Source organism: Podarcis muralis, chromosome 1 (genome assembly GCF_964188315.1).
Source record: "Podarcis muralis chromosome 1, rPodMur119.hap1.1, whole genome shotgun sequence".
Taxonomy (NCBI): domain Eukaryota; kingdom Metazoa; phylum Chordata; class Lepidosauria; order Squamata; family Lacertidae; genus Podarcis; species Podarcis muralis.
The window spans coordinates 14077205-14090072 of record NC_135655.1 but is presented as its reverse complement, the minus strand read 5'-3'; the positions used below and the strand labels follow the sequence as shown (position 1 = coordinate 14090072).

General features: G+C 45.6%; 1 protein-coding gene across 4 annotated transcripts in view; it reads left to right on the top strand.

Moving 5' to 3' along the window:
• Positions 1 to 12868, top strand: part of KIF26A (kinesin family member 26A) — a 159416-nt gene that overhangs the window by 83229 nt on the left and 63319 nt on the right. For all 4 annotated transcript variants that reach the window (XM_077923545.1, XM_077923551.1, XM_077923557.1 and 1 more), the window contains exon 4: positions 12553 to 12719. In XM_077923545.1, coding sequence (XP_077779671.1) covers positions 12553 to 12719 — 167 coding nt within the window. The remainder of the gene's footprint in view (positions 1 to 12552; positions 12720 to 12868) is intronic.

Genomic DNA, 12868 nt, shown 5'->3' with positions numbered 1-12868 from the left:
TCTGGACACATTCCAGTTTGTCAGTGTCCTTCTTGAACTGTGGTGCCCAGAACTAGACACAGTACTCCAGGTGAGGTCTGACCAGAGCAGAATACAGTGGCACTATTACTTCCCTTGATCTAGATGCTATACTCCTATTGATGCAGCCCAGAAGTCCAATGCTGTAGGACTGGGACTCTTATCACAGCCAGCCATAGAATAAAAGAATTATAGAGTTGGAAGGGACCACAAGAGTCATCCAGTCCAACTCCCCCCCCCCCAAATGCAGGAATCCTTTGCCCAACATGGGGCTCGAACCCATGACCCTCAGATTAACCGTCTCGTGCTCTACCGACTGAGCTAGTCATAGAATTGTAGAGTTAGAAGGTAACCAGAGTGTCATCTAGATGGCCAGCTGCTAAGAGACTGCAGTCTACTCACAGAATACAAAACTGGCAGCGATCTACCCCTTTTGCAGGGGAGGGGTTCAGGTCAAAGTCGCTGAGCTTTTTTTAGGGGTTCAGGGAAAAGTTGCTGAGCTTTTTTAAGGGGAAAGGTCGCTCACTAAAAGATCGCTAAGGAAACAACCAGCCTCACTGCAAAAGCTCCGTCTTCCGTTCTGGAGATCGTGCAACAATGGAGGGCGGGGCGAGGGGGCAGGGACCGATTCTGTTTTACCACCACTGAGGAAAGGGAACCAGCTATCGACCACGATCTACCAAAACCTCCCGGGAATCTACCAGTGGATCGTGATTGACCTGTTGGACATACCTGATCTAAGGCCCAGGGGCCGGATGCGGTCCAATCGCCTTCTCAGTCCGGCTTGCGGACGGTTCAGAAATCAGCGTGTTTTTACATGAGTAGAATGTGTGCTTTTATTCAACATGCATCTCTAATTATTTGTGGGGCCTGCATGGTGTTTTTACATGAGTAGAATATGTGCTTTTGTTTAAAATGCATCTGGGTTATTTGTGGGGGATAGGAATTCGTTCATCCCCCCCCCAAAAAAATATAGTCCGGCCCCCCACAAATAAGGGACAGTGAGGGACAGTGGACGACCCCCTGCTGAAAAAGTTTGCTGACCCCTGATCTAGACCAACTCAGCTAAAGTATTCATGACAGATGGCCATACAACCTCTGCTTGTTGTTGTTTAGTTGTTTAGTGGTGTCCGACTCTTCATGACCCCATGGACCAGAGCACGCCAGGCACTCCTGTCTTCCACTGCCTCCCGCAGTTTGGTCAAACTCATGCTGGTAGCTTCGAGAACACTATCCAACCATCTCATCCTCTGTCGTCCCCTTCTCCTTGTGCCCTCCATCTTTCCCAATTTCAGGGTCTTTTCCAGGGAGTCTTCTCTTCTCATGAGGCGGCCAAAGTATTGGAGCCTCAGCTTCAGATCTGTCCTTCCAGTGAGCACTCAGGGCTGATTTCCTTCAGAATGGAGAGGTTTGATCTTCTTGCAGTTCATGGGACTCTGCTTAGAAGCCTCCAAGGAAGGAAGTGCTTCCTGAAGTTTAGTCAGAATCTCCTTTCTTGTAACTTAATTGGCCGGCTTAGCCAGTGGTCAGGGATGATGGGAGTTGTAGTCCAACAGGGTCTTTCTGGAGCCCCAAGGTTGAAGAAAACTGCTGTGGATAATCCTGAGCTAAATGGGCCAACAGCCTGAATCTTCAAGAGGCACATATAGTAGTAGTGTGAATGATATTTTTTAAAACACTTGCAGTGTAGAAATAATAATAAAAGTGCAGAACTCTGTTTGGAGGGATGGCTTCTGTGGGATTGCTCTGTGGGTTTTATTCACCCGGGGCGCATCGTATACATAAAAGCCTGAGAGGTGCATGTTTAGGCACAGACAGCAAAGACAGTTTTCTTGTTACTGGGCCACAGCTGCAGGTACTAAAACAACTACAGAAGTGAATTTTAGTCATAAAGTGCCTCTTACGCTATTTTATAATGAGCCCCGATGGAAACATTGTCAAGGAGCAGTAAAAAGTTTATGCTGGGAAATGTTTCCTCACAAAACGGCATAGGCTGTGCGCTTGGCATACTTTTTATGACGATCTTCTCGGTCTGTCAGGGAAGACTATTCCTTGGCCAAGTGCGTATGCTTGTCTCACGCTAGCAGGGAAGGAGGTTTTACAGCCTCTGGAATTACCCATAGGGAGTCTGATTTACGTCACATTTGTTCCCATTAATGGTGGTAGGTCATAAGAGTTTTAAGGTGAAATATGTTGAGGTGATGCCATTTATTCCCGTTTCATGCGCAAGCCGTCGTTTCTGTGAGGATGCAAACTTGTTCAATTAGCTGTGGCTGTGGGGTGCTAAATTAGCTTAAGTAAACAAAAGCTCTTCAGATTTGTATGCCAGGGTGCTAGTCGGAACTGGATTAAAAAAAATCTATGAAAACGTAAACTGTTGGGCTTCTTTTCACACTGCTTATTCCGGACTTGCAGAGTAGATTCAGTGCTCTGAGGACTCTTTTCAGACTCTTTGAAAGAATCCAGGGATACCTTGGAAACTGATCAAGGACAACCCAAGACATTTTGCTCACTGGGCAAAAGGCAAGATTCTCCCTCCCTTTTTGTCATGTCATGTACAGAAATCAGCTGGCCTGACAGTTGAATCTTAACTCGACACTGGAACAGGACACTGTCCACATCACTTTTTTTTCCATTTTACTGGGGTATTTTAAAAATAACAATTGTGCACCATCTAGACGACATTTGTTTACGGGCTGTATAAGATGCAGCCAACCAATGAAAATAAGGTAGCAGTGGCGTGTGGTCAGCACATGTAATGGCTTCCAGTTGTTTTGATCAGCAAGCCCTTTCTCATTATTGCCTGGTAGAAGGTAGCAGGCAACCAGCTTGACCCCGCAATCCAGTGTACCACAGGCTAGCTTAGGGAGTGTAGGGCAGGCTGTGGGGCACACACAACTGCTCTCCAGTAGAAGGGTGTGGGCCAGAGGCTCATGAGGCACAGCTGGGCGTGAGGGGCCTGTGGCCCTTTCCCCACATTTGCTTACGTGAGATGGTCTCCTCACTCTAGTGGTAGGGCTAGCCATGTTTGGATTCCCAACGAGATGATCAGTCATGGCAGACTAGTTTCCTGAACGATAGCTTGCTCACATTATCATTTTTCTCCTGCAGTATTCAGCCTCAGGGGAGTGTTCTTCAACCTTAGGCCACTGGACTACAATTTCCACTGTTCCTGACCATTAGCTTTGCTGGTTGAGGCTGATGGGAGTTGGAGTCCAATGACACCTGAAGGGCATCAGGTTGGGGAAGGCTGCTTTAGAGCCCGGTCCTTTGTTGGGCTCCTTCTCTGGAAGAGTAGAGCAGCCACGTTTCAGCAAGAAGTAGCCAGATGGGCTTGTGGAAAATGAGATGGGGTTTCCTGACATTCATTCCTGCTAGATCGCTTTCTGCCAATCACAAAGGCACCTGTCATCAGCTTCTGAACAACTAACACCCAAGTGCATCGTTGTATATTGCTTTAAGCCTTACCATCATGAGTGATGCCTGAATATTACATTGATTGACATGTAGTAAGTGCCAAAGATACAAGGAAACCCCAACGGCGGTTTCATTCCACATCTTTTCTGCTGCTTCCTGCAGTTAGACGTGGGGTGGGACACGTCAATAATGGTTTCCCTTGTTCTGGGGCCAAGTTTGCTAGTTCCCACTTCCCCACTCCTGATCCCACCAAATGCAGGACCTCCTCAGAATGGCAGTGTGCGTGGGACAAGGATTAATCTTGTTTCTCTGCGCAATAATCACCTGATACTATTCACCTACACCCCTGCCTAGAAAACAACATCTTCCCATATTGGTTAAATGTGATCACACATTTAATGTGAGGTGTAGTTAGATCTCATGGCCCTCTAATCGTAAGTTAAGCCATGAATCAACCCTCTAAGGTGGGCCACTCCAATTATCTTCTCATGAGAGATGGAATGGCAGGCCTGGAAGAACTCGGTGTGTCTTGAGAAGATCAGGAGAACCTTACTGGATTACACTCATCTGGTCAAGCAGCCTGTTTTCCACATGGTGATCAACCATATGCCAATGTGAAGGCCAGGATACGAGGACAAACTCCCCATTGTTGTTCCTCAGTGACTGGGATTCCGAAGCATACTGCCTCTGACGTCATCACTTGGTAGCTGTTGTTAGGCTCATCCACCATGAATTTGTCTTATACCCCTTTAATGTCACCAAAGTTGGTGACATCACTACATATTGTGCAATCCAATTCCATAGTGTTTTCATTTCATTTCAAATTTATATCCCGCCACTCCTTCCCAAGGAGCCCAGGGTGGCAAACGCACAAGCAATATGACATCTAAATACAATGCAGACTGGGGGAAACCTCTATTTAAAAGAGTTGTGAGAAGAGAATGACTGCTCCATGCACGCAGGGCAGATTTTGGCTTGTGTTTTGCCAACATTAGCCCTTCATGCCATATGGGCTGTGTGAAATTCTTTCTCTTGTCTGTCCTGAACAGAGAGGAAGGAAGGGCTTCTCTTTGCTCATTTTCTTCACGCCGTGAATAAATTTAGATCCATTCCCTGCTTTTTGGTTGCTTTAGACCAGGGCTGTCCAACTTCCAACAAACTGTGATCTACTCATACTATAAAAAAAACTGGCAGTGATCTACCCATTGAATTGACCATAGTTGTTGAGCTCACGGCTGATATGAGATTTGAACAAGGTTTTCAGGATGCACACAGGCCTGCATTTTATCATTCCTTTACTGCTACCCCGCAGTCATGTCCCAGGGAGACTTGACAGTCACCATGTGCCTGCAACCAGGGACCCGCAGTCTTATCACGCTGTTACAAAACCGTTGGAGAGGATTCTTCAACTCTGGGGCAGGGGGTGCCGTATTTAATTTCGCCCTCACTCTTGTCAGCACATGGCAAAACTTGTTTAACCTCTGACTCTAAGGGTGTTAATTGAGTAATTAAAGATTTAGTAGAGTGATATGGATCATCTGTAGATGTGTTATTTCGCTAATTAATTTATCTTGGCAAGCCCGAAACCATTTCCCCTCCTCTTTCAGCAATCAATGCACACACTCTTGCAAAAACCCCTTCCGTTGATACAAACCAGGCTTGTAGAACTAGGTTTTGTTCCTGGCGGTTGCTTGGGCATTGTTGTATGGGCCTGTGCCTATTTTCGGGTGATGAAGGTATATCTGTTTACACTGAAGGTCAACAGGCCCCTTTGGAGGTTTGCAAAATGAAATAAGTTGCTTCATGTTGTCTGACTTACAAGGTCCGTGACTACTGTCTGCTGCGACTGGCAGTGACTTTCCAAGGTGCTTTAAACAACTTTTCCCCTTGTCTATTTTTATTAATGCCAAGGACTGAAGCTCTGGCCTTCTCCATGCACAGCACATTCTCTGCAACTGAGCAAAATACCGTTCAGATTTGCTTTGCACACACTAATGCAGTAATGTGTGTAGGACTTTTATCAATGACTGGGCTACTTCCTTAGGCCAATATCCTATGAGACTAGAGAAAGATCATACGAGAAGCATTTCTGCCCTACTATTGCATATGGTAAACAGGTTCCGTAGGATTTTTTTTTGGCAATGTTTAAAAAACCTGGTGCACCTGTTTAGTCAGAAATGACAGTGGGACAAGAGACTATGGTGTGAATTGGCCTTTAGCTCAGAAGGTTCTGTGTGGATGCAAAGCCCGCTTTATGCTCATTACTTGCCTAAAGGGGGCATTATGTAATTACTGGTGAGTAGGGGATCCTCTGGCATCAGGCACATGGCTTGTCGTTCATGTATTAGTATGCTTGTATGTTGTGGCAAAACCTACATGCGAGCAACCACTTTTGTATAGGCTTACAGATGACGGTGTTAACATGTGACTATCTGGACAGATGGCCCACACTGTGCCTGACTTTAGAGCGCGTTTAATTTTCAACCTTCAAATTCCAAAAATGAGGGTGCTAAAAAGTTGTAACATGACTTGGGAATTCAAAACATATTTTGGTTAAAGATAATTTAGTTTTGCGTGGTAAGTTAAATGTGTGTAAAAATGACCAGAAATCATTAAAAACAATTGCCAAAAATTATATTATAATTTATATTATTATTGTTATTGTTATTGTTATTGTTATTGTTATTGTTATTATTAATTTAGCATTACCTGACATTTTCACAAGGTAAAATTAAAATTATTTGGTTTTCCGAAAACTGTTTATGTGCTTCTTCGTCAAAAGTAGACTTATCAAGCTAAATGTTGTCCAATCACAAAAAATAGTAGATTTGAATTCCTCACACCCAAAAACATATTTTGAAGACCTTTCACTGAAGAAAGTACACTTCACCCCCTAAAATGACACTCCCTTGTCCCCCTGCCAAGGCTGGAGCCAAGAGTATGGCCCCAATTCCCAGTAATTGTGTGGTGCCTCCTTCACTCAAGAAACACACAAAAAGGGCTTATGTCTCTGTGCAATAGATGCAGAGCAGTGGATTTAACTAACTATAGAAAAGATCTAGCACGTCACCATAGGAGATGGTTGTAAAACATGATCTATAGCATTGTGGATTTTAAAGTTTGGTGGCATCCTGGGGAGTATTTAATTGCATTTGTGCTTCATTACAACGCTGTCTCTTTTTGCCTAAATTTATTTTAACTAATTAGTTTGAAATGTCAGAGTAGTATTTCAGACGGCAGAAACATCATCCATTACCATTCACGGAGTCGTTAACCCTAGCTACAAATATGTATTGTGGTATCTCCTCTAATTAAGCATTTTCTAAACGAATTCCTGGACTCTACTTTTAGCAGTCCTTCCGAAAAATAGTTTAAAAATGAATTGCATTGATCTCTACATTCACATGAATAGTGTCTTGCACTGGGGGAATCAAGACAAAGGATGAGGTTATGAATGACTAGTAGTCAGGAAGGCTATATGCTGCCTGCAGAATTAGAGGCAAGGTGACTCTGAATACCAGTCAGTGGATAACAATACAGTGGTACCTCAGGTTACAGATGCTTCAGGTTACAGACTCTGCTAACCTCGGGTTAATAACTTTGCTTCAGGATGAGAACAGAAATCGGCAGCGGGAGTCCCCATTAGATAAAGTGGTGCTTCAGGTTAAGAACAGTTTCAGGTTAAGAACGGACCTCCAGAACGAATTAAGTTCTTAACCCGAGGTACCACTGTATCAGGAGAGGGCTGTTCCCTCACATCCCATTGTCCACTTTGTGGGTTTCATAGGCACTTCTGGTTGGCTGTGGTGGGAAACTGGCTAATGGACTAAATAGGCTCCAGAGTGTTTTAGCCTGTCCTGAAGCTATGCAGACCCTGTTGTTGTTGTTGTTGTTGTTGTTGTTAATAATAACAATAATAATAATAATACTAAAATATATATATATATTTATACCCCGCCCTTCCTGGTTCAAAAAACCGGGCTCAGGGCGGCTAACAACAAATTTAAAACACTTAATTGATGCAACAAAAAAGAGCATAAAATACAGTATAAAACATGAATAACAACAAATTCAGAATTCAAAAATCAATTTAGGGGGCTAGCTGGCTAAATTAGTCCTATATGGGCCAGCAAAGAGACCAGGGGAGAATTAGCTGTGGGATCCCAGAGCAGGTAATCTTCATAAAAAGGGGAGGGGGAGGGAAGGAAGGGGAATAAAAGATCAGACTAAGTTCAAATTAAAGGCCAGGTGGAATAGCTCTGTCTTACAGGCCCTGCAGAAGGAAGTTAAATCCTGTAGGGCCCTGGTCTCATGGGACAGAGCATTCCACCAGGTCGGAGCCATCACTGAGAAGGCCCTGGCCCTGGTGGAGGATAATCTGACTTCCTTAGGGCCTGGGACCTCTAAACTATGATTATTCATGGACCTTAAGGTCCTCTGCGGGGGGATACCAGGAGAGGCGGTCCCGTAAATACGAGGTCCCATAAATACATGTCCCGTGAAGACACGTAACGATGGCGCCAGGCGAGCCTTCCGCAATTGGGGAACCACTACAGAAAAGGCCTGTTCTCCTGTTGCCACCTTCTGAACCTCTCTGGGATGGAGGAACATAGAGAAGGACCTCGGATGACAAGCACAGGGTCCAGGTCTGATCCTATGGGGAGAGGCAGGGGGTTGGAGTAGATTTGGTCCCTTCCAGCTCTATAGTTCTAAGTGGATAGACTTCATTGCGGCTAGAGAGACTGTAGCTTTGAGGTTAGAAAGCTGGGCGGGAGCTGCAAGCATAATCTCTGTAGAACACCTCTGGTTTAAATAGGGAAGGGTTGTCTTAAGGTTGTCCCTTGAGTTACTCACCATGCCCTCAGTATGAATAACTGGGTACAGTGGTACCTCAGGTTACATACACTTCAGGTTACATACGCTTCAGGTTACAGACTCCGCTAACCCAGAAATATTACCTCGGGTTAAGAACTTTGCTTCAGGATGAGAACAGAAATCGTGCTCCAGCGTCGTGGTGACAGCAGGAGGCCCCATTAGCTAAAGTGGTGCTTCAGGTTAAGAACAGTTTCAGGTTAAGAACGGCCCTCCGGAAAGAATTAAGTACTTAACCCGAGGTACCACTGTATTTATATAACTGGGTGTGTTCTAAATCAGGTTGCCAGAACAGGCAAAGATCCATTTGCACACATGGCTTTGCAGGAGGTTAAAAAAATAAAATAAAAGTAGCTATCTCCTCTGAGAATGAAAACGCTTGTGAAAATGTGAGTTATATGAAATGTGGTGTGTATCTGTGGAGGCTTTTATATGTTTGTTTGTAGGTGTCTCTCTCCCCCCCAACCCCCCCCCCCCAAAAAAAAAGAAATCAATGTTTTTACTCGGTTCTTTTGGCTGCTCATGTGGAAAGATGCTACAAATGCGCCTGCTTGGTTTGTTCCTCTTAAAACAGATAGTACTTGTAGATGATGCGTGGCTGAGAAATAATTCCTGACAGTTATAACCGAAGCAGATAAACCGTTCTGCCAGCCACCGAATAATGCCGTAAAACAAAAAGGGTTCTGCTTATCGTTTTCCATGTTTTCATGCTTGTCAGACAGTTTAACAGTGCATTACCTATAACAAAGGGTCTCCGTTTTATTCCTCTTGTCTGCCTCTGGTCATGGTTTTAACCTTGTCCAGCGATGGACCTTTGCCGACATGGCTTCCTTTTTATTGCTTATTATTGTGGCTGTGTACAGAATATAGGAAAGACAAAACGGCTTGTCAGGCGGACGTGGTGGTTTGGGAAGCATCTTACAGGACTATCAGGCTTAGATCAGGGGTAGGTGTGATGGGAGTTCAACAATATTTGGAGGCGCACAGGTTCCCCATCACTGGTTTAGATGTTCCATTCAAGTCACCTGATCCAAATCTTTGTGCTGGTAGGACTCCCAAGATCTGCTGATGTGGCCTTCCAGATAGTAGCTTAAACCCCCTTCAGTTCAAGTCTTCCATTCCTTTTTACTCCAGTCCTTCTCCCTCCCTTATCTCTTAACTGCTGCTGCGTCCTGCATTTTTTTTGCCGCATTTGCAGCACCGAAGTGACCTCCCTGGGGCACAAGGCTGGGCCATAGCTGTCAACTTTCTGATTTGAAAATAAGGGATCAGCAGCCTCGAAAATAAGGGATCGGCAGCCTCACCTGTCCCAGGGACAGTCTACGGGATAACTAACAATCCAGGATAGCAGCGGGAAGCAGCGGGAAATGGCGCTGGAATAAGGGAATTTCCTGCAAAAAAAGGGAAGGTTGACAGCTATGGGCTGCGCAGTGTGCATGGAAGTCCTCAGCTGCCCAGGCGACAAGATCCTCCTTTCGGTCTCGCTGATGTGGTCCAAAGGAAAGCAGAGCACTACATTTGGCACCGTGGGTTAAACCACAGAGCCTAGGACTTGCTGATCAGAAGGTTGGCGGTTCGAATCCCCGCGACGGGGTGAGATCCTGCTGCTCGGTCCCTGCTCCTGCCAACCTAGCAGTTTGAAAGCACGTCAGAGTGCAAGTAGATAAATAGGTACCACTCCGGCGGGAAGGTAAACAGCATTTCCGTGTGCTGCTCTGGCTGGCCACATGACCCAGAAGCTCCCTCGGCCAATAAAGCGAAATGAGTGCCGCAACCCCAGAGTCGGCCACGACTGGACCTAATGGTCAGGGGTCCCTTTACCTTTTACATTTGGCACCAGCTTGGCTGCAGGAGTTGCCGGAAAGAGGCATACAAGATGCCGTCCAGCCTCCTTATGGACTGCTCTCTGGACTTGTGTAGGGTTTATTCCTTAGCCTATTCTTCTCCCAAAGATGTCGCACAATGCAGTGGAGGTCTAGGACTAGATTTTCCTTCTCCTAGATGGGAGACCTTTTCAGGTTGCCAAGCCCCATCTGCTCCTTCTTTCCCTCTACAGCAGAAACTTCCTTCTTGACTGTTGGACCCACTATTGGCCTTGTCTTCTCAGTCCACCGGAGCCTAATTGTGCAGTTACAGTTGGAAATAGTATTTATTTTAGTTTAGTTTATTTGGAGAATTTCTATCCATTGTAACCGCCCCCAGAGCTGGTTAAGGTAAAGGTAAAGGGACCCCTAGGGACGCGGGTGGCGCTGTGGGTAAAAGCCTCAGTGCCTAGGGCTTGCCAATCGAAAGGTCGGCGGTTCGAATCCCCGCGGCGGGGTGCGCTCCTGTTGCTCGGTCCCAGCGCCTGCCAACCTAGCAGTTCGAAAGCACCCCCAGGTGCAAGTAGATAAATAGGGACCGCTTACCAGCGGGAAGGTAAACGGCGTTTCCGTGTGCTGCGCTGGCTCGCCAGATGCAGCTTTGTCACGCTGGCCACGTGACCCGGAAGTGTCTCCGGACAGCGCTGGCCCCTGGCCTCTTAAGTGAGATGGGCGCACAACCCCAGAGTCTGTCAAGACTGGCCCGTACGGGCAGGGGTACCTTTACCTTTACCTTTAAAGGGACCCCTGACCATTAGGTCCAGTCGTGACCGACTCTGGGGTTGCGGTGCTCATCTCGCTTTATTGGCCGAGGGAGCCGGCGAACAGCTAGGTTATGTGGCTAGCATGACTAAGCCACTTCTGGCGAACCAGAGCAGTGCACGGAAACGCCGTTTACCTTCCTGCCAGAGCGGTGCCTATTTATCTACTTGCACTTTGACGTGCTTTTTGACGTGCTTTCACGTGCTTTTCAGCAGCAGGCACCAAGCGATGGGAGCTCACCCCGTCGCGGGGATTCGAACCGCTGACCTTCTGATCAGCAAGCCCTAGGCCCTGTGGTTTAACCCACAGCGCCACCCGCGTCCTTTTCCAGAGCTGGTTACAAACATACAAAACCAATATGTAAACTATGCCGTAATAATACACTAAAAGAAAAGATAGACACCGGAAATCAAATCCGGGTAAGGTTCATGACAAAACCGACAAATACCGTGAACTGCCCCATAAAAATTATTTCAGTCACAGAAAGCTTGGTAAAATAAATGGGTTTTTAGTTGGCGTCGAAAAAGCCAACAATCTGCAGCAGGCGGTCTTTGTGAAACACAGCCTTGGAGTCATCTTTGATTCTTCCCTATCAATTTGATCAAGGTGTCTTCTTCTCTCTTATTTCAAGCCCCTTGTCAAAACCCACATCTTTAGTGTTTTCTGAACAGTCACCATCACTTCTATTGCTGTTTGATGCTGTCATCCTCCCTCATCATCCTTTGTCATCCTCTCTCATCATTTCATTTCCCTGACACCCTATCCTCATCCCAGTTCTGTAGTCTCCTGGGCCGGAATTGCCTAATATCTGTGTTCCACACAGCATAGCTACTAAATAAATATGGTAGTTATTTAGGTTGTAGTAAGAGATCTGAAGTCTCCCAGACAGGTAGTCATCCTGTCTTTTGTGGCTCATTCACACGGGTGTTCAACATGGATTTGAAGCTGCTTCTCTCTCTCTTTCTCAGCATCCACATGACATCCTCTTTATCCAAGTTGCAGCCCATACTAAATTCGGATTTTCCTGTCTGCAGATAATCCAAAAAGGGAAAGACATTCAGCATGAAATGGCGTGTTACCCAATTGTGAACGTACTTAAGCACATTGTGTGCATGGGTGTTTTTTATTATTATTAAAAAAAACACCTGTGTGGTAATGTTTTGATGTGTACCATCTATCATCATGGTTTCCACCAGCCCAAAGGGAAGGATGCGGCCTGTCCTTTTTCTACTGGTTGTTTCTGAAGAAACGTTTGTTGTTTGTTGTAGCTGTATTTTTAAAACCGCTCATTTGAAGTGCTGTCGCACAGAACAGCTGTGTAAAAAATAATATGTGCACTTGCAGTTATGGGAGGTAGGAAAGGAAAAGGAGGAGGAAGGAAGTGACAGTCTTTCATGGGAGCAACTCCAAATCTATGCTAGTCTTGAAGCAAGATGCTTTTTAATGGACTGCTCTTTTGTGCAAGTCAGGTATATTGAAATATAATGATGATGGGTATATGAATGAAGTTAAATAAATACCCAATTGTATGCCCACAGTAGATCTGAGGTGGGTGGAAGTACTATTAGTCTTAAGTTAATATATTTATAACTCCCTGTTTTTAATTTTGCTTTTCCCTTAGGAGGCTACAGCAGCAGAGTGCGGAAGGGAAGGCTCCAATATTCAAGTCACCTCAGGGCAAAACAACTGTGACCAAACTGGCACCACTGGGCCATTGGCTTCCCAAAGTCTGGTCGCCCCGGCCGGCGTCTCTGCAGGAACTTCAGCTGCAGCGTCATTCTTCATAAGGTAGTTTTCACCATTACAATTAACATAGTTGCTCTTGTGTATGAAATGACCACAAACCAAGTGCTTACTGGGCGGTTGGTGTTGTTGTTGCAGATGGCAGCTCAGGCAGGAGAATGTTTGGGTAATGAATGGGATCGCTATGCAATGGA